The 21,953-nt window shown below is 38.8% G+C and overlaps 2 protein-coding genes and 1 long non-coding RNA gene across 3 annotated transcripts; all 3 read left to right on the top strand.

The window, feature by feature from the left end:
* Positions 1 to 3,315: 3,315 nt before the first annotated feature.
* LOC106821187 (centrosomal protein of 112 kDa-like) lies at positions 3,316 to 6,674 on the top strand. The gene is made up of 8 exons (XM_014825882.1): positions 3,316 to 3,572; positions 3,821 to 3,893; positions 4,350 to 4,413; positions 4,663 to 4,773; positions 4,976 to 5,047; positions 5,217 to 5,352; positions 6,070 to 6,208; positions 6,565 to 6,674. The coding sequence occupies exons 1-8, from the start codon at positions 3,543 to 3,545 to the stop codon at positions 6,672 to 6,674; spliced, it is 735 nt and encodes a 244-aa protein (XP_014681368.1). The 5' UTR covers positions 3,316 to 3,542.
* Positions 6,675 to 7,041: 367 nt separating this feature from the next.
* LOC106821193 lies at positions 7,042 to 7,900 on the top strand. Its single transcript, XR_001395705.1, has 3 exons — positions 7,042 to 7,127; positions 7,542 to 7,644; positions 7,862 to 7,900. It is a non-coding gene; the product is annotated as an uncharacterized LOC106821193 (long non-coding RNA).
* A 2,791-nt stretch (positions 7,901 to 10,691) lies between these two features.
* LOC106821197 (transmembrane and TPR repeat-containing protein 4-like) lies at positions 10,692 to 21,953 on the top strand. Its single transcript, XM_014825902.1, has 16 exons — positions 10,692 to 10,747; positions 11,081 to 11,357; positions 11,575 to 11,690; positions 13,872 to 14,088; positions 14,962 to 15,049; positions 15,254 to 15,375; positions 15,774 to 15,947; positions 16,497 to 16,658; positions 17,011 to 17,213; positions 17,601 to 18,003; positions 18,210 to 18,361; positions 18,506 to 18,613; positions 19,862 to 20,003; positions 20,307 to 20,421; positions 20,722 to 20,904; positions 21,454 to 21,953. The coding sequence occupies exons 2-16, from the start codon at positions 11,124 to 11,126 to the stop codon at positions 21,591 to 21,593; spliced, it is 2,559 nt and encodes an 852-aa protein (XP_014681388.1). The 5' UTR covers positions 10,692 to 10,747; positions 11,081 to 11,123; the 3' UTR covers positions 21,594 to 21,953.

The following is a 21,953-nucleotide window of genomic DNA, read 5'->3' as shown; positions in this document are numbered from 1 at the left end:
TACATAACATTATTGAGAAAAACAGAACATGGCCTGCACACACACGCATGCATGCACGCACGCACTCACGCATGCACTCGCACACACACACACACACACACACACACACACACACACACACACATGGATAAAGAGACTCATGCATGGACGCATAGGGCCTACATACACTCACATTAAAGATCAATAGATGCATAGATGCATGGTGGGTATATGTATTTTAGAATGCAGAACGACTTCAGCTTCATCATCTTCTTGAGACAGAAACCATCAAAAGCAGCAGCTTACGAATGCAAGTTAATGAGTTCCCACGGCGAATCAATGATGAATTAGATGGTAAGTTGAAATATTCACATTCTGTGTAGAATGCATAGAAATTTAGTACTTATATTATTATGTGTGGCAATCAGCATATAGGATCTGACATTGTTTTAGTACTTGCAATTATTTCAATTTTATCATATACATAATGTAAACTATCGTGTGAATATTATAGTTTGATAATGTGACAGCAACATAATTCCATAGCTCTGTGAATATGCATTATGCTTTCAGAGGTGATTAAAAATGCAGAGGAAATAAATGCTTGCACTCTCCAAGAAATGCAGAGTGAAGTTGATGCTATAGGAGAGAACATCAAATATCTTGAGGGCAAGCTGAAAATGCTCAAGGATGAAAATGCTGAACTCCAGTAACAGTTTTAGTTTTCATCTTTAAAATGTATTAATGTACAAAGGTTTGACCATTTGGTTTAGCATTGTATCATAGCACTAATAATAAGCCCAATCTAAACTTGTCTTTTAATGTTTTAGCAATGTGTTGTAAATAGGAATGTATTTATTGCTTGGATAGGGATATGATCAATATTAAGCTGATCACCTTTCAACCATGTATAATAAGAATTATTTTATTATTTATTTACATATATGTGTAATTAGTTTTAAAATGATGTTTACAAAACCTTTTGTTTTACTATTTACGTAAAGTAATAAAACTGTCGATTCATGCAGACCAAAGAGTGAACAGTTGAAGCAGCAACATCAAGAGGTTATGAACAGCTATAATAATAGCATGGCGGAAAAGACGAGGTATTCATTTCGTGATAGTGCACCGTAAATATTCTGATAATAGATCATAGACCATCTATAAACCTTCAAGGTGAAATTTATTGTAAATGCTATCTAGTCCCAATTGTGCATAAAAGACAATAGTCTTAGAATTATACATTATAATTATCAGCTAATATAATTGTATTATGACTATTAAAAGTTTAATTAAAAATGAGTACTCATCTACAGGATATACAAAATTAAAAAAATTTATCTTTCAGCAAACAGATCGGATGTAATGAAACATGGGAACAGATAAAAGATACCAATAAGAAGGTAACCATGTAATAGTAATTTTCCATGAAACTCAGATATTTCTATAAAATTTGGTTACCTAAATGTGGGTAATCTGTAGAAATTACTTGACTTCTAAATTCAGATTTTGGTAGGCATGCTTGTCAACTCAAAAAATGCTGTAAAACAGAAAATTCATTTATGAATGGTCAGAGTAAAATAAGCAGGAGCAGTACTAACCACCAAAGTAGATAGAGTCGTTTCTTCTTGTGGAATTAGATCTTCCTTAATTCCATTTTAGTCAATATAGGTGAAATACATTAGTATAGATTTCATAGAATCCAGTGAACACCTGGACTCTGTGTATACTGTGAGGCAAGGAAGGCATTGAGAAAGCAATTGCCTGTGATATTTTTAGTTGATTAATTATATTCTTCATAATAAATGGTAAATAATCTCTCATTACTAGCAAGGAAATTCACCATTTCAGACGTTGCAAGCAGGCAGGCCAAACCCCCAGCTCACACCTCTTTGCCACTTGCTTAACTCGCCTCACCAGACCTAGCCTCTGCTTCACCTTATCAACAATTTGCTTGTCAGCAACAGCTATAAATATGGCAGTTATAGGGATTAGATTGTGTGCTGTAGTTGGATGCCATCGCTGACTAATCACAATACTCACAGATCGCGGACCTAGAGGAAGCCATCATTATATTACAAGAAGATTTAGTCGATGAACAAGAGGAGGCTGTGCGTGAACAACAGCGGATCCTGGACATGGTGGTACAGTCCTAAGAGTGGTTACTGCATGGATGTAATGCAGCTTTTGTGGACATCGCTAGTCAAACATCGCAAACTGCAAATTTCTCAGCAATAAATAACGATTCATCATACGTTTAATTCTAAATAAGTCACTTTACTAAAGTATTGCCAGTGTTGTTGTATAAAGGGTTTTTGTTTGTATATAAGCATGGCATTGGTTTTTTTTTCCATACAAGCAATGATTCTCTACCAGTTATATTAGAGCAATAGATAATCTAAGTGTATTTATTTTACAGGCGGATACAACAGTGAATGTAAGCGAGCAAAAAGATGTAAATGTTGCTAAGAAGAGGTACGTATCTATTGTAAATAAAGTCGTAGCAATACGACTTATACTTGCCTTCTAAAATGCTTATTTGTCAAAGGCTTTATTATTTCCACAAGTATTTCAAGTCACGCCAGAAATATGTAAGGGTATCATATATATCCAGTGTAGTAGCTGTATCAGGTTTCCTTGCTCGAATCTTCTTGTATTCTTTCAGTGAGTTGGACAAGCTCCTTGCTGACCTATCCTGTAATACATCGAAGCTGTATTCTATCAAGAAGGTGACCACGTTTGCTCTTGTGCTTTGCTTTAAACAGCATTCTAATCGCCCATATAGTAAGCTGGCTCCTCGTGTGATCAATTCTTTTTAGACGTGAATTCCTGATCACAGATATAAAGATTTTTATTGTGGCGATATATGCATCTCATATATGTGGAAATGGCTTCATTAGTAATTCCTTGGTGTACGGAATTGGTAAGCAGTTATCTGAGCTGGTGCTAACCTGGTCTTTTAATGTGTTATTGTGCCCTACTGAGATCAGTCAAAAAATAGGAATAGGAAAGGATACAAAATATATTTAACACTTGTTTGGGTGTTTTTTTCCCAGAGCATACAGAGTCATCATACTACCTTGAAGAGGCTAGGGAAAAGAGAACAGAAGTTAGCTGAGCAGTTAGAAACTGGCCAGGGCCAAATAAAAAGATTTGAAGATGAGGGGTATTGTAGATATTTGTCTTTGACCTACTTTAAATGATGCTTTCATGCACCTGTAATTTTAATATTGAACCCACTTTTGCTGAAATTCTTGTGTGAAAACCATACCACATATATAGAAACCTTCACTTCTGCCACTGACTATTTGCTTTATTTATTTGCTATTCAATCAGAGCATGCTACAGAATAAATAGAAATCAGGAATTGCACAAATAGGTTAATAAAGATAGAAACAATCAATTGTCAACTCAAGGTAGTAATTTAATACAATTACCTATACACCCATCACTTGAGATTTTAATGAGAATGAACTAAACGATTTTCACGTTTTCTGCTGGATCATATTAGCACCAAAATTCGGTCGCGTACTGCAGAATTGCATGCCGAATTTGAAAAGAAGATGACGGACTGTAAGAGTCAGTTAGTTGAGGTAGCTACCCTACTACTACACTACCCTACTATACTGTGGTAATTCGTTTCTATTGGACTATCTGTAAATTTAATTGGAGCATAACCATCCTGATATATTTTTCTAGCACAATTTTATATAAATATGTTATTCTTTAGCACTTCATATGAGCAATTATGGTTATATGGTCATGTGGTGTTTATAGTATTGTGTTAGCTTTAATAGTTTTAAATGACATCTCTTTTGGATTAGCACTCTCGTTATTTTAGCTAAACGATCGGATTGACACGGAAACAGAAAACGACAAGAAACTTTCAAAGTATAGAAGAAAAGTTGAGAAAGGTACAAAACTGATCACATTATATCATAACATCATATCACATAATTAATCTTTTTGCCACACATAATCAAGCATGATTACCCTCATATTACATGATAGTTATGTGTATATGTGATATAAGTGTGCGTGTGTATCAATTATACTAGACTGTTATAATAATTCTTGATATTTTCTTCAGTGTATTAACACTTTGATAGAATCAAGGATGTGATAGGTATCATGAATATGCTCTTATATGTGTATTCTGCATGCAAATGTTTACATTGTGGTAGCTATTTCCTTGAGATCATTGAATAAGCAAACGGTTCATGTTTGCTATCAAAATATGATGGTTTGAATAAGCGACTTGCTAAATTATTATTTTACGTGGCAGTAAACAATAGAGCTACATTCATAATCATTCCAGGCTATGGTTATGTTTATTCCAAGCTTTTCTTATCAATGTTTGTCATTTACAGAACTGAATGAGATCACAAAGCTTAAAGCTCAAAGTACAGCAAGATTACAAGAACTGAAGAAATCGTAAGTGTTTCTGAGAAATAAAGATTAGATTCAAATGCTAAAACATTATTTTTGATAACACATGCTGTTTTCAATAAAATTTATCTAGTCTTTGTAGATACATCACTTGAGTAGATATGAAAAGGGTCTACAAGAATGTTTTGCATTATCAAAACCTGCTGAAACACCTAAGAATTATCTGTCTGTTATAAATATGTATGTAGCGAAAAACCCGTTCTCAATCCTCATTGTCCCGGCTGCTGTGTGTAGCCATCAGAAGATCAAGAAAGATATATCGGCAAAGGCACAGGAATGTGGTCGCTACTCTATGGAAAACTCAACCATGGAGATTTCCATGGACCAGGTGCAGGAGACCCATCAGTAAGCTTTGAAATTACTTTGTTTATATACGTAAAAACTTATGTATACATAGGTTTTAAACTATGGATTATTTGAAAGATGCTAATGAATTTAGTGGACTTGTGCAGCTGCTCTTGATGTCAGTGGTGTTTACCTTTTGTACATAATTGTGGTGTGCATGGTTCATGTATAATTTACAACTGCATCACTTTAACACTTATAGGATTGAAACAACACAGCTGAACATGAACTTCGATGTACAGAAACAAAATCAGGAAAAGGATATTAAATTAAGGTAATCACATCAATTTCAATAATATCATAATTGTTGTCTAATATTCAATAAATCAGCAAACAATAATTGTGGATATTGCCCATCAGGCACTCTATCACAAATAAATCACCATGGTTATTTGCCATCAATCAATCAATGATCAATCACTTACTGGTGGTATCATCAATAGGGCCAAACTGCAGCAGGACAGAAATCAGCTTCTCAGAGATACGGACCAGTTTAAACAGGAGCATCAACGATTCATGACGAACACAAACAATCGCCTCGACGAAGCCAAACGATGCGAGAGTGATCTCATAGCACAGGTGTGTATATGTAACACATGCACACACATGTACGCATGCATGCACGCACGCACGCACGCACGCACGCACGCACACACGCACGCACACATGCATGCACGCACACACATGTATATAAAATAAAAACATCTATAGTTACAGGTGAAGTTCAAGTTCTTTAAAGTTGGCATGTCAGTAATAGTAAATATAGCCTCATGATATCAAGGTTATTGCTTCAGGCAGCGGGGCTGAGCAAGGCTATATCTGCAGCAGATACGACAATAGCAGAACTCACTGAGGCACTAACCACTGCTGAGCAGGAGTTTGAAAGTATGAAGAGCTTCAAACTTGAGCAGATAGATAAACTAAAGGTGAAATACAGATGTCTTGCATGGGTTATGCCACAATTACTAGGAAGTTATTTGTGTTGAATGCAATGGGATCACACTAGTGTTCAGAAATCTGATACCCTTATTATCATGGGAAAGCAATGTCACTGAACTTTGCCATTAATCAACTAGAGATCACTTTATTCTGAACACATTCCTCTACAAAGGGCAACTGTAGTAATATTGTTCCATCATAAATGGGTTCTATTTTTTGTAATATGAATCAATTGTTACCTCTAGATAAGATTATTGTATACATATAAAATGTAACTGATATTGCAGTGTTTTTACAAAGCTGTACACATGCAAATATTTCACGTGCACATAACGCTTATGTATAATTACCTAACAGGAGAGCATTGCAATCAGCAAGAACACTGCTGAAAGCAAGAGGGAATTACTGGTGAAAATGCAGACAGAGGTCTCAGATCTTGAGATTACTTTCAACAATATGTCTGCAGAATATAATGCAGTAAAAAAGAAATTAACAGGTACAGTATCTATTATGTAAATCCAACACACCGGGTGGCAATGGTTATTGCAGCAAGTGATTAAAATTATTAAAAGCAATGACGACAAATAAATTGAAATGTGTTGTTCAAACAAAGAACATTTTTGTTAATTAAAACGGTGATTGGTGCCCAAAAAGTCCTATTTACTTACGAACCTGAAGTCGACCACAACCATCGCTTATACTGTTAATAACACACATAGTAATAATACTATTAAAAAAACATTTTCGCACGTGTTACGTGATAAGTCATGCATTGATATCGCTAATAATGCCTACAATAGGTAAGAACAATAATCGTTTTAGTATGATGCCACTTATTTATATTCACGTTAGATCTGCGAAGCAAGAAAATTTCTCTGGAGGTAAAGATCAAGAAGGCAACGAAAACTATTGAAGACATAAATCAGACAAAAGTAAGTCAGTTCAAATACATGACTAAGTAGATTAGTTGTTAGCGAAAACGCCGAAAACATGTAGTCATCTCCTACCTGTAATTTTTTGAATATTTCGTGAAATGCAACTGAAACTAGTAAGAAACACAATCATGTTTGGGTATACAATATCAGTTGTAACAGCTAGATCTGTTTCGACAGCATTGTTCGAATTACCCTGGCAACAGCTGGAGATCTGATAAAGCTGTCAGATTTATGGACCACTTGCCCGTATATCTACATGAGTAGTGGGTGGTAGTACCAGTTATTATAGTTCTGCATGATAATCTGTGTGTTATTCCCGAATGGCAGGAAGAGAACATCGCTCGTCTGGATGTTGTGAGGTCTGAGTATGTTCAGCTTGTCCGGCAGGCCGGTAAAGAAATGCTAGCCATTGAGCAAGCGATCCGTCAACTCGCCTGCAAACTCAAGATCATCACCGAGGAAAACTCTAAACTGGAAAAGGTGTGGACTTAATTCGTAGACTAAATCTTTCTCATATATACCAACCTCGTCAATTTGTTATCGATGACAATAAGTTCAGAGGCCACTGGAAACGAAGGCCTTGAATGAGAAATCCTATTCGTGGTATTAAATAATTTGCCATGCACGCACCTGCGTGAAATTTGCAGGCAAAAGTGGGCCTGCGCCGTGGGTAAATGAGCTGGCTGTAATGTGTAATGACACTTCATCATAGAACATTTATATAGGTCTATTTTCTGCACGAATGAGATCTATTTGTGTTTTGTGTTGTAGGTAATTTTAAATAAGCTATTCTCATCTTTATCACAATCGTTTTTTAGCAATCGTTGCATGCCTATTTCATCGATTTATACAAAATTGCATTAAAAATTAATTGCTTTACATGTCTTTGCATAGAAAATGGGAGATTTGAAAAAAGAATGCTCTGAACTGACACAGTGTTCCACCTTTAATGAGAATATGAAAATTCGCCTTTCCGACAGTGTCACACTGTTATCAGGTATGCTATATATAGCTGTTGTAATTCCTTGCTTGAGAGTTTGAACATGTTCTACAATAGTTGCACATCGTTGCTCTTCAAGTTCTCTTTGCATCTAGAATTATATGAAGTAAATCTATTCTATCAAGAAAACTGGATGGCTTATGGTGCCGTATGTAAATACTCTTCAGTGCGGCTTTAATATTTACTAATGCAAGTCGCACCTCTCGTTTTTCAGAAGCCTTGACTGAGAAATGGGCTGAGGGTGACATTATTTTACAGGTACACGCACTCTTGTATGAATAAATATGGTATAAAAGCTCGGATCACAAGCCAATTCACAACAAGTTTTGAATTGGTGCTAAAACAGTTACATGTATTCGATTTATCAGTATTTATTTCGTCAGTATTCAGTCTTGATTTTTCATGAGCAGGAATGCGGTGTAAGGGATGAGACACTGATAAGTCAACTAGGTGATGTCCTCTCTGATGTCAAGATACGAGAGAGTCAACTATCATCGGTCACGAACAAAATGCAGGAAAAAATCTCGGAGTTCGCCTCCTTTATAGAGCAAGTAGACATGAGGAGACCCCTACCTGGTATTTATGATATAAAATAGCCTATATATTTCTTAACTATATACATGCAGAACAAATAAAAAATATCAACATTACAGTCTAGTACTCATAACTTGTGATTGCTTAAGGTCATGACCCACGTACTTGCCTCATAAGCATAGATTACCTTGTCTGCACTGTGAAAGGTTATTTTATGATTTATACACCCGATAGACAACTTTGGAAGTTTGCACCCAGATTGCAGCTGCTACAGGGCAAAATCAGACATTAAGTTGCAATCCCTTTACCTTTGCATCTTGACATACTATTTACTTGACTCACTTAAAAGAGCTGTGCTTGCACAGATGTGTGTTGTAATCATACACGTGTACAACACATGCACTTATAACGTTGGCACCACTGTGATATTTGCAGACGAGTTGACCATGGAGGATACTGGAACACAGTTTTCCTCTAAGAAGTGCAAGTCTTCGAAGGCAAAGTCAATGAAGCCACTTAAACATAAATGCAAGCTTCGGGGAAAGATTACTAAGAACTAGTGGCAATTATATCAAACTGGGAATAGAAACAAACAAATTCAAACAAATTATGTGGTAATTCACCATAAGCCAGTAAAATGAGAATATTATCCTCAGGTGTTACTGTAATACTAATTAGAGTAAATATGAATTTATCTATTACCAGTAAACTATGTAGCCTTACTGGAAATGAATTAACTCGATCTCATATGGGTAATATGCAGGCTCTCTATTGCAAGTTATTTTCATTGGTTATTTGCAATTTTTGTGTCGGATAGGAAGGATGTGGGTATTCGTTACTATTATTTACTTTATTTATTACTATTTTGTATTTAGATATGTACAAATGAGGAAAAATAATATGGTTATAGCTTTACAATTATATTTTTTATTTTAAAACATTTTTAAACATGTCACCCATGTAATAAATATTCAATAGAGCCAATGATCAAACAACAAATTATTCAAGTTTTACTTGAAGAAAGAATAAATAATAAATACATCTACGGTACACTTGTTAATTACTCTTATAGAATTTTCTGTCAAAAGTTGACAAAGGACAGACCAAATTGGAAAAATATGTCATCATTAACAACCACAGTCACCATAATCTATCTCCACGAAGTCTGCTCGCCAATTTCATGTCCTTCACCATGAGAGTAACTCTTTTTGCATGTAGTGTGCAGAGGTTTGAGTCTACAAACAGTCCAACTAGGTATGCCTCACAAGCTTCCTGCAAATAAACAGACTCATTGTATCCCATGTGATTATTTTTTGGACTTGATATTTGTCTGGAATAGTAGACATAGTAGCATTGGGTGCAGTAGCGCAGCAGCATTATAAGATCACTGCTACCTTATATTATAACACTCGAGTATGGTATCAATCCAATCATTTTACATTCATGTTCTGTTGTTAGTGATAACAATATACTTATTAAGAAAAGTAAACAATTTACACTACACCGTGATCATATATGGACACCAGTGACTAGGCAGTTAAATATGATATTTTTAAATTTTTAAATCTTATAAACATTTAAAATTTTAATATGGATAGAGTGCCTATACCTGCAAAGCAAGCAATGCATTTGTCCTTATCCTCAGTTGTCCATGGTTCGCCAGCACGATGTCCTTTACTAATCGCTGGAAGGGAAGCTTCTGAATAATCAGTTGCGTGCTCCGCTGATATAGCCTAATCTCACTGAGTGCTACCTCACCTGCATCAAAATGTGAAACATGGTACATACTACAATAGTGAAAACAGACATTCTTATCATAATGTCAGAGAATCTGTTATGTATAGTTAACTCGTTAAAATACACGTTTCTAACGAGAGTACATGTATGCAGTAGTACTGACAGCCTAGGCCTACATACCGCATGTAATGTTGCGTGCCTACCTGGTCTAAATCTTTTACTTTTAGGTTTTTCCTTGGCGATTAACGTGGAATCTCCACCTCCATCATGTTTAACACCGACTCTGTGAGACGAATTATCGATGTCATTATGTCGGCGAGGCTTTGCTTTCCTTCTGCAAGTTCTTGGCACGATGAATGAACTTTTGACAGTTTTGTTAGTTATAACGTTACTGGTGTCACTTACCGCTGTTGCACTCTCACTGACGAGGACAGTGGCTTTATGTGAAGGTGCTTTAAACATGACCATGGCTATCGTACAATGTAGCTTGATTTTATTATGATTATGTAGCTTGATTAGTTAGATAAAAACATTTGAATTGGTTTCATATCGTCTGCTATGCATCAAAATCGTGGTGCGTGACACTGACAGCCAATGTCAGCGCTCCTCCTATTTTTGTATGATACTTCAACTGTTATTTAAATAAAAGGTCTCCCGTAGATAGCACAGGGATATCCCGGAATATATATAGGAAGAGAGGCACATACATAACATATATATAGATAGATAGGCAAGAGCTAAAAATTATGGCATATTTCTCATATTAGCAGCAGATGGCGCCACTGATTAGAAAAATGGTAGCTACGTTAAGTAATGAAGAGTGATACTGGTAGTAAATATAAAGATTTAAATTTAGATATTAGATGTTCACCGGTTAATATATGTGTATTTTAACTAATGCACATAATAATAATCATATTTAGCATATTTGTATTCGTGTGTCACTTTGACTATGTGTTTGAAAAGTTACCGTTTAGACAGTGTTGTTTTGTTTAGACACTTCACTTGCGGTCTTTCGTGCAGTTGCGTGTTGACATATGATATGATTCCTATGTCTATCCATAGATATAGAAGAGAAGAACCCATCATTGCATAATCATCCATGTCATCTCTAGAACATGATTATATTATCGTAATGAACTATATACATTGTTTCTCACAGGTCAGTAGGACATGATATGTAGCACCTGTGGCCAGCGTTAACCATGCTTCACCAACGGAAGCGTCGTGATAACTCCAGCATAAACCATTGGCTCGACAAGTTGAACGTGAACGGCTTGGCCGTTCCCATCGCAGACTGGGATGAGGTCATTCCGGCCCCAAAGCTTAACATTCATGTCGCCTCCATACTCGTCTTCCTCATAGCTGTTGCTTGCTTCTCAAATAGCTGTTCTGGTGATTTTGTGTTTGATGATCAAGAAGCAGTCATCAATAACCAAGTAGGTTGACAATAACATCTGGTTAATTTATATTAAATTGAGTGTAAAGCTCTATTATTCATAAGCGTTTTATAGAAATGTTTGTTTTGTGGTAATTGGTAGCTTTCTGATTGAATAATGATAGCATGAAATATAGATAGATATATAATAGTAGATAGGTATAGAATAAGTTACAGATGAATCAGTCACTATCTTTACCTAATAACTGTTGTTTCAGGATGTCAGGCCTGATGCCCCTCTTCATAAAATATTCGAAGATGATTTCTGGGGAAGTAAGCTAAAGTCAAAGACAAGCCACAAGTCTTATAGACCAATAACTGTTCTGACGTTTCGGTATGTGTATATGTAGAGATTGTTGCACCACTTAAGTGTGTAGAAGTGCATGTGTACATACATAGGTGACTATTATCATGTTTCAATACTGCTTTTGCATTTATATATATATATATATATATATATAATATATATATATATAGTACAGTGTTTTCCCCGCCTGCAATTTGACAGGCGATGACCCTGGCCTTTAGGCCAAAAAGGCACGTGCCTGCACAAATCATTTTTTTTTAAAAGGTTAAAAAAATGCAGCATACAAAATTTGGTGTGTGTGTGTGTGTTTGTGTGTGGTGAGAGAGGAGCGCAAGTGTGTTCGTCTGAGTAAGCGCGCCATATGTGCAGGGGTCGAAATTAGCGGTAATCCCCGATATCCGCTGGATAACCAGAGTCTGTGCGGGATAGCCAGATTTCAATGGCTTGGTATCCCGCCTGGGATAGTAAAAAAAAAATCGTCAAACATATATCCGGGATAAGTGTTGTTGAGTTATCAACTTTATACGGCAAGCGGCATCTGAGCAAGTGCCGAGAGCGCGAGTGCGCGGCCCTAGTTACTAATTTACTGATGTCACATCTAGCGGTTTAATACACAGGCATAGTAATATTTGCAATCGCAAAGCGGGCCGGATGTTGATATAAAATTGTGAACATGTGAGTATACCATGCATTGTATCATGATTGTAGTCAAGCGAACGCAGAAAAATGCGTCTAGACAATACGTCGGCAGTTACTGTGGGCGTATGTAAAATCAAAGATATTGTAATATACTAACACACTGATGTGTATATATACTATGGTAAAATGAAATGCTCGGGCGAATTGGGCACTCACCACTAATGATTAACGCGGGAAGCGAGATTGTTTATATATTAATTACATTAGATATTTAATAATTTTCAAATGCTATTAATTCATATTTTACAAGATTTTTGGATACCAACATTGTTGAAATTACTAGTCCAAAAAATCCGGGATACCAGAGATGCTTGGGGGGATACCATATTTCAATACCTGTATCCCGAATGGATAACCATAAATAAAAATCTAGTTCGACCTCCTGATGTTGTAGTGTGGGGGGGGGTCATTAATAATGATCACCAACAGACACATACTACACACAAACACACACGCACACATTTTGACAAAGTAACAGACAAGGACGTAGTATAAATACTACGCCTTGTATAACAATTTAAGTAAGCTGTATGAGTTCATTTATTCTACTAAGTATTCCTCAAAGTGGCGATTCATGGGGGGGGGGCTAGCCACCCCCTTCTGTTGAATAAACAATATTTTTACACATATACCAATTAATTATTGCCAAATATAATAGTCGCGCGGCTGTACAAAATGGCACCTGATGCATGGGTTAATTATGTAATTGAGAGGCGATCCAGCAGGTTACAACCCTTTTGCAGCTTTTTCACAATTCCAAGAAAGAGTTTTGCTGTTTGCTCACCCCCTACATATTCAATAATAAATGAGACCTAAACAATGCCCCCACTGTACATCAATCAATGCCGCGCTACATTTACAGTAGAATTGTTCTACTAAAAATAGAATTGTTGTAGTCAGAATGAAGGCTGTACATGTACTCAAAAGTACCTCAAATACCATCTCCTGCGGTCTACATTTTCAACGTTTTCTGGGGGAGGTCCCCCACACCCCCGCCTGTTTTTCAGTTCTTCCTGCACATCGTTGACGGGCTAGCTACGCCCCTGATTGACACGGGCGAGGCGGGCCGTGTCGCTCAAATTCTCAGCCGCCACACAAATACTTGTCCAAAACACTGCCTCGCTAACGAAAATCTCATACAATGTGTTCAGAATAGCTTAGAATGTGGCAAATTGCACAATTTTTGCAAAAAATTTCTTGAGGGGGGGCATCGCTTTGCTAGGACCTCGGAATGTGCGAAAAAAAACACCCAAAAAAATTGACCACACATACCTTTTTGGCCCTGTATATATCTGTACTAGTGGCTTAAATGCCACATTCCTTCACATATATTAATGTTGTTTCTAATCGAATTCATCCATCAGTCTCTTTCATTCCTATCCATCAAATAAATTTATGATGTTTTTTACTGCAGTGTGCTGATGTTCTTGTCATCCTTGTCACAGTCTGCTAATTTACTCGGTACAGTGGCGCAATCTTCTACACCTCAGGTCTTACGTTTGGTTGCAGGCTCAATTACTACATGAGTGGTGCCTTAGTACCATGGGTTTTCCACTGCACAAACATCGTCCTGCACGGTGTCGTGTGTGCGCTGCTGCTGCGCATCACCAGCGCGTTGCTGGGTGGCGTGAGGTTTGACGCGGCGGGCGAGAGAGAGTTTGCCGCGCCGCGATCCTCGCTCCTCGCCACGCTGCTGTTCGCACTGCATCCCATCCACACGGAGAGTGTGAGTACCGTCTTCTAGCGCCGCCGCCTGCGATGTAGTTATCATTTATCATGACTTGTTCACCTGTTCGTCGGAGCATGGGCTGGGCACCACACCCTGTTGGAGATTGTTGATAGGCTGGTCAGGCTAGATGTAGTGCCTGCACCAAATCTTTGCCTTGTTACCTTGCTTTTTTGCGAACTTTGTTACTAAGGAATGTTTTTCGATCACGCAAATCACAGTGCTTATTTGCTCGAGCTACCTGGCAATTGCTTTAGGAAGATAAGTCAATTTTATGCCTATAATAATTTTGCCCAATTGTGTTGTAACATTTCTTAGTCCCGCATATCATCCATTATAATATGCTGCTAACACATCGGGGAAATGAAGTGAGTAGCTATCTGAACACTTCTGTCACCTTGAAAATATACTAGGGCATGTTATTGAAAAATGAGAGATCTTTTACGAGCTGGCATTCTGTCTCTTATCGGTGCACTATTCATAAAATTGAAGCATGCTATCAATATTTCATCGGTAATGAGAATGTAAAAGTTTGGCCAGCGTTGTGTAAACATTTTACTAACCATCTCCCTCCTGTAATATAATTATTAGGACATAAAGATTTGACATGCCCTAGATTAATGGGTTTTCCTCACTATAAATGTACATGGGAATGATTTATGTGATATAATTGGTTGTTGGTTGGTTGGACCCAGCCTATCGTAAGTGCAAAATGCTGTATAAAATAATCAATTATTCAGCACTCTCAGTTGCTTTAGTCATATTAGATGCATTTTTGCTTTCCATTGGGAAAGCATGAAATGCTTTAGATTGTTATTGTGTTCGGGAAAATTATCATATTTGGTGTTTAATGCTAAGCTTCTTGTTCTGCAGGTTGCAGCGGTCGTGGGGCGAGCTGAGCTTCTGTGTGCCTTGTTCTTCCTTCTCTCGTTCCTGTGTTATATTCGTAGCTGTTATTCAGGTGAGGCACTGCTTTCTTGTAACAGCCAGTTGATTTTGCTGAACAATAATATTGTGCAACTTAGTTATAAGCTAGAAGGTTGTAGTGCTAATAGAGAAAGTTTTACCGATAAACAAGTTTTAAACACAAGTGTTATTTTTAATTGCTATTAGGAATGGTATTTTTCATCAAGTGTGCTTAACAATATGTGTGTTTTCTTTTCAGATATAGAGTATGCTGTGATATCAACTGTACGTCCACCAACCTATTCAGTTTTCTGGCTATTGTTGTCTGTTACATTCAGTTTTCTATCCATGCTGTCAAAGGAGCAGGGCATAACTGTTATTGTAAGTTATTGTGAATATCAATATTAAGTAGCTTATATTGGTAGCACTTGTTTTAAGTGATTATCATCACAAGTGCACATCACATAAGCGTAGAAATTATCGGGAATACATTCTATTGCTGTAATTATGCTCTTGTCATTGATTGTCTGGATTCCTCTATCATATGGTCTTGATTGTATTCTGCATATTCTTTTCCTAATATATTATATGATCTAATCCTGTCCAATTATATTCGTATCCTAATATTTTTTCTTAATCATGTTTCTCCTGTCTTAACCCCATCTTGACCTTATGTTGTAATATCTTAGCCTCGTATCGATTCTCGAGCAGTAATTTAGACTGGGTTAGCCACCTTGCGATTCGCGGTAACATGTGTCTCTCACTCTGTGTACTTTCAGGGAGTTTGTGCTGCCTACGACGTGATCGTCGTGTGCAGGGTTGACTTCCTCAGTTCTATCAGGCCAAGCAGACCTTCCTCTGAGCCTGCTTTAGATGTGAGCGGTAGCCGAGGCAGCACGCCTACAAGCACTCCCAGAGGAACGCCAAAAAACAGTCCCATGCACGTCAGAAAGGTTTGCGAATAAGACATCTTATAAAAGACGTTTCGGTCTATCGTGGGGGGCTGGGTTATGTTAATGCCGGACGTTAATGGCCCACGTTTGATTTGAACTACCATATGTTACTGTGTCATAGCCCTCCCGTTTTAAAGACAAGCTAAAATCTCTGGGTTGAGAATGCGTCATTTTTTCGCATATGTCGCGTGAAAGTAGGTTGTTCGTCATACTATTGACATGTGTGATGACCCGGCAACCATTTCCAGCACTTTTTCCAATCATTAAGAACTGTCATCCCATTAAAGTTAACGTCGCGAATCTAAGCACGCGAAAATCACCTTCACAGTTTGACTTTCGCACGGTAAAACACGGTACTCCCCTAGAATTCATCGTACATTCAGGGACTCCGGACGAACACGCATGCAGTCAGATGCAAACTGTCCATTCTCGGTTCAAGCTAGTTCATAGCCAATTTCATAGCCCGTTCTCGCGCTGAGGTTCGTTCTGATTCAAGCTTCTTCTCCCCGTTGTCGCGCTGAGGAGGAATATTCCCCGCTGCTGTTTCAGGAGCCGACGGAGTGGCGCCACTGTCTGCTGCACCGGCTGGCCGTGCTGACGCTGTGCGCGGTGGCCATGCTCGTGCTGAGGTGGCAGATCATGGGATCCGCACCGCCAAACTTCCAGTGCTGGGACAATCCGGCCGCCTTCTCACCTAGTCTTCTCACGCGGGTCGGTAGCTGTTCTCCCTGTCGGAAATCGCGTCGCGAAATGTTGTCTCGTTCGTTATTTACACGCGCACAAAGTCTGTTTGCTTATTCATTTGTTGTTTCCACAAGCGAGGTATTAGGATGTGGGTATGGTGTGGCGAGGCACGAGTGAGTGGTGAGTAGGGTGGTGGGTGTCAGCGAGGGTCAGACATGGTGGTGTGGTGTCGGTAAGGGGCAGGTAGGACAGTCAGGTATCTGTTAGACGTTGCATTTGGTTAACTTGTCCTGCTAGATGTGAAAATAGAAGATGCGAAAAGTGCAGCACAATGAGATTAGAGATTAACACAATTTCTTGTTGTTGTTTTTTTCTTCAGTTTATCAATTACAACTACCTGTACACACTGAATGCTTGGTTGTTGCTAAACCCAACCTGGCTGTGCTTTGACTGGTCCATGGGCTGTGTGCCACTCATCGAGTCAGTATGGGACCCTAGGATCCTGGCGGTCCTCGTCTTCTGGGCAGTGCTTGGCTATCTAGTGTGGATATGTGTGTGTGAACCGCCTTCAGAAGACACAAGGTATGTCGTTTGACACATTAATGTGGGGCAGCGTCCTTTCTCTTTTTGTTGTTGTTATTGTTGTTGTCAGTTTTGTTGTTCCTCTTCTTTATTTTCTTCTTCTTTTTTTCTTCTTCCTTTTCTTAGTGCTTGTGCATTTAGTGAGTGTTACAAAGTTTACACAATGCCACAACAATGGAAGTTGCAAAGCATGATGCCACTCATTTCTGTATTAAGTAAATAACAGGTTTGCTTATGATGACACTGGATTCTGTGTTAAATCAACAACAGGTTGCTCATGATGACACTTGCTTCTGTATTAATTAACAGGCTGCTGATGACGACACTCACTTCTGTATTAATTAACAGGTTGCTCATGATGACACTCACTTCTGTATTAATTAACAGGCTGCTCATGATGATGCTGGCGTTCCTCGTCGTGCCGTTCTTGCCCGCCTCCAACCTCTTCTTCACGGTGGGCTTCGTCATAGCCGAGCGTGTGCTCTACCTTCCCAGCATCGGCTACGCGATGCTCTTCGTCTTCACGCTCAAGGCCGCGCTGCACCACGACGACGACTGCGAGCGCTCGGCCGCGCGACGCCACGTGACCACGAGCACGTACAACAACAACGTGCCGCCGTCCGCCACCGCGGGCGAGGACGACGGGTGCAAGGCGGCGAACGGCAGAGGAGGGGGAGGGAGAGAGGGAGGGGAGGAGCGCGGCGTGGGAGATTTTAGCGACTTCACGGCGTCACTCGTGCAGGTGTGCACGCTGTTCCTGCTCGTCGTCTTCTTCATCAGGAGCGTGCAGGTGCGCCACCTACACTCACCCGGCAACGTGCCGGGGAGTTACTACTTCTGTATATATATTTAATATATCTAAATAGTACGTATTTTTTTATTATGCACACATTTATTTTACTGTAAGATTTTCAACTATGCGCTAGCTTTGTTAAATCATGAATCAAAAAAATTTGTTGAATCATTGTGTAATGTGTTCTCTTTCGATCGTCGCAGAGGAGCGCGGAGTGGAGGAATGAAGAGTTGCTGTTTAAGGCCGGCGAGCGTGTGTGCCCGCTCAACGCCAAGGTGCACTACAACATCGCCAAGAACACGGCCGACGCCGGCAACATCGCCGCGGCGATCGCCAGCTACCGAGAGGCCTTGAGGTAACCTTCCCACTGCTGCCACCACGTGGTGTTACGTCTACCGGATGGGGTTTGTTTGATGGCAGTGCGAACATGTAGACATGGCTGCAGCACAGGCTTTGCGTGCAGTTCGATACATAACTTTGCCGTGTTTTCTCTGTGCAGATTGAACCCGAGGTACGACCAAGCGATGAACAACCTAGCCAATATTTTGAAAGACATGGGGAGAGAGATGGAGGCTGAGCAGCTGTTGCTGAGAGCTGTGGAGATCAGGTGACATAATATAAACGTGTTAATATAAACGTGTGGGTAGCTTAGTTACAGTATAATCATATATGATCATGCAGTGCTCGAAATAAGCGTTGTCCGGTTGTCCGAGACAACCAGAATTTGCGCCGGACAACCTAACCAGTCTGAGACATTGTCCGGTGGACAACCAAGAAAAATGTGACGAAAAACGCACTTTATTTATGTTTTTCTCAGGGGTTCTCCAAGAGCACTTATAGCCTGGCGGCCCACCATTAATCTATGGTGTGGGAAAGCGACGCATACCAGCTGCTATTTCCAACACTGGTATATGTCAGGTTTTCTGATTTATGAGAGGTGAACTCGATTTGGAACCAGCAAATCAGCAAGTTCACCCCTACATTTTGGTATTTTTATTCCATTATTATTTTGAATTTTCCGATGGCTTTGCCCATGCAAAACAAACAACAGTGGGGATTCATGTTGATCTGAAAGTTAAAAAAAGAGAATTGTCGTAGTCAGAATGAAGGCTGAACATGTACTCAAAAGTGCCGCAAATACCCATCTCCTGCGATCTACATTTTCAAAATTTTCTGGGGAGGACCCCCATACCCCCCCCGCTTGTTTTTCACCCCTCCTCCTTGGAATCCTAGATCCGCCACTGAACAATTACATATCTTGGGAGCAGAGAACAATGAACAAAAATGTCGCCTTTTCGCATGACACCCAAAACAAAGATTGCAGAGAAGGTAGAGGAGCCGTAGGGTGTGGAGAGGGAGGCGGAGGAGCCATTAAAATATTAAGTCATCCACTATTTTGCGCAGTTCGCTGTTTTTGGCCCCCCTTGTTAAAAAATCCTGGCTACACCAGTGTTTTTGGGTGTTTTCTGACCATATTATTATGTGATTGAAAATAGGAGATTTGGGGATATTTTTTTGGGGCAACCAGAAATTGTTGCGGACAACCGGACAACCACATTTTTTTTCTTATTTCGAGCACTGATCATGTATGTATTTGTTCTGCTGACCCAAGTGTCTGTGGAAACCGCTCGTTATTAGTTTGAGTAATATGTTCAATTTTCCATTATGAAAACACCGTAATAATTGCACATTTCCTTACTATTCCTTTTCTTGCCAGACTTGCCTATAGCATAGTAAACTAGAAATAGAACTGTAGCTAGCTATCTACTGTAACTAGCCATCCTTCATGTTTTGATGGTTTATATTAGACGTAATTTCCACACGTTCTAAGTATTCTTACTGATTGCGCCATCAGGGCTGAGTTTTCTGCAGCATGGATGAACCTGGGGATCGTGCAGGCAGGATTGGGTAAGAGTGAAGAGGCACTTCAGAGCTACTTCACTGCCATCAAGCACAGGAGGAAGTATCCAGACTGCTATTACAATCTGGGAAATTTGGTACGTACTCAGCATGTTATACGCAAGAAATTTCAAGTTCATTAAACCTTTGTCACTCGATGCTGCGTGAAACCGACCAATTTTGCTTGTAATTCAATGTGAACGTGATTGATAGCCAATTTTAATGTGAGCCTCCTGTTATTCTATTTTATTTTTTTACTGTTTCTGTTTTATGATTATAAAATATGGTATATGTACATAATAATTATAAAAGCACGTAGTTTAATTAAATTAATTAATTTCCATTGAAAAAAGAAAGCTCACTTATTTAATTTTATGGTAATGCTTATTGACGTTTTACAGTATTTAGAGATGAAGGAACATGACAAAGCTTTGAAGGCATGGAGGAGTGCAACCATTTTGAAGCCAGCACATATCAATGCGTGGAATAACATGATTATCCTAATGGATAATCTTGGTAAGCAGAAACTAACTGATAACATATCACCATCATCAGTACAAATAAATTAATTTTTACAACTTACTATCCAACGTCTCTGTGTTTGTACAAGTCTGTAACATGCACGCACACACATGTACATAACATTTCATGCATTACAATGCACGTGGTACCTGAATCGTTTGCAGTGGAGTCATGCTGAGATTTTATTTGTCAGAATAAAATGTTACATTTATTTTATAATAAAGGTTCGACTAACAGATATTTAGTGAATTTTCGTGGTAATTTATTTTGTTCTGCTATGCGATTTTCTTACAGGAAAGTTGAAAAAAGCCGAAATGATTGGAAAGGAGGCTCTGAAGGTGTTGCCATCAGCTCCATCTGTCCACTTTCACCTCGGCAATATCCTGGGCAAACTCCCCAGATATGTAGAGGCCGAACAACATTTCAAAAAAGCCATAGAAGTGGAACCTCAGAATGCGAATTACTGGGGAAATCTAGGTATTGAAGTTTAATTATTTTATTATTAATTTAATTATTAACCATTAATAAATTCCTATGGATTCTATCAGTATCATTTAACCATTTTGGTGGCATACGTTAGAAGGGAGACTTGAATCTCCGCTCTTCATGATTTCAGATTTGAATTTTCTCATGCTTAGTGAATCCAAAGTAATATAAACGAACAAGTTTAACTAAAATACAGAGAGGACATATAGCTGCATTCTCCTGAGCTAATACGCTGTTCATAACCAACCTCCAGTATAATATTCATTTATATAAACACATTATTAAGCCATCCAGAGTTTGATGAATGTAATATTAAATATATGTTATGAATCCAAAACTAATTGTGATATCGAATAATGTAATTGGGGAGACAAATAGTGTGGATAATCAGATCTGCTGTGGCAGTGTAGTAACATACGGAGTGTTATAATATAGTCATAATATCTATATTATGAAACTCTTGATATATATTATGAGACTCGCTCCCGATATTATCTGGTGGCATTGTTTGGGTGGTGACGAGGGTCTTGCTACTTACAGCTGTTTTGTACCACCGTTGGGAGAAAGATGAGAAAGCTCTCGAGGCCTATCAGAAATCGCTGCAGCTGAAGCCAGATCTGGAGCAGACGCGTGAGAACCTCGTAAAGTTACAGCGCAAAATTGCGAAGAGGAAACTATAGCATTCACACGAGTTCTATCAGCAACTGCGTGGTAAAGATGAAAGCGTAGCATCTCCGCAGCAGAGTTCTGCTGCGCGCGTCAGCAACTGTATGGTGAATGTTGTTATAGATTGGTAGCGTTAGGTAGCAAATATATTTTTCAGGCTGGTTGGGTGTGTTCGATGTGTCAGGTAGATAGATTAAGACCGCGTTGTAATGGATAGATGGAGGAGTCCTGTTGTGTCAGTACTGAGCCTGGTGTTGTCAAATTCGCTATTTGTCATTTAGCATTTGTTATGGCTAATACATTTTTTCACTTTCTTCATCCTATCCTTCTCTCTCCTCTCTCTCTCTCTGTTTTCTCTCTCTCTCTCTCTCTCT

The sequence above is a fragment of the Priapulus caudatus genome, unplaced genomic scaffold, assembly GCF_000485595.1.
Source record: "Priapulus caudatus unplaced genomic scaffold, Priapulus_caudatus-5.0.1 Scaffold63, whole genome shotgun sequence".
In the NCBI taxonomy this organism is placed as follows: Eukaryota; Metazoa; Priapulida; class Priapulimorpha; order Priapulimorphida; family Priapulidae; genus Priapulus; species Priapulus caudatus.
Note: the sequence above shows the minus strand (reverse complement) of the source record. Positions and strands in the feature narration are given on the sequence as shown.

Bases quoted from the DNA above. Each gene is read 5' to 3' on its own strand.
- LOC106821187 (XM_014825882.1), top strand. From the start codon at position 3,543: ATGACGGACTGTAAGAGTCAGTTAGTTGAG. The intron at 5,048-5,216 runs GTAATCACATCA...TATCATCAATAG, and splicing joins GAAAAGGATATTAAATTAAG to GGCCAAACTGCAGCAGGACA. The intron at 5,353-6,069 runs GTGTGTATATGT...ATTACCTAACAG, and splicing joins AGAGTGATCTCATAGCACAG to GAGAGCATTGCAATCAGCAA.
- LOC106821197 (XM_014825902.1), top strand. From the start codon at position 11,124: ATGCTTCACCAACGGAAGCGTCGTGATAACTCCAGCATAAACCATTGG. The intron at 11,691-13,871 runs GTATGTGTATAT...GTTTGGTTGCAG, and splicing joins ATAACTGTTCTGACGTTTCG to GCTCAATTACTACATGAGTG. The intron at 15,948-16,496 runs GTTTGCGAATAA...CTGCTGTTTCAG, and splicing joins GTCCCATGCACGTCAGAAAG to GAGCCGACGGAGTGGCGCCA.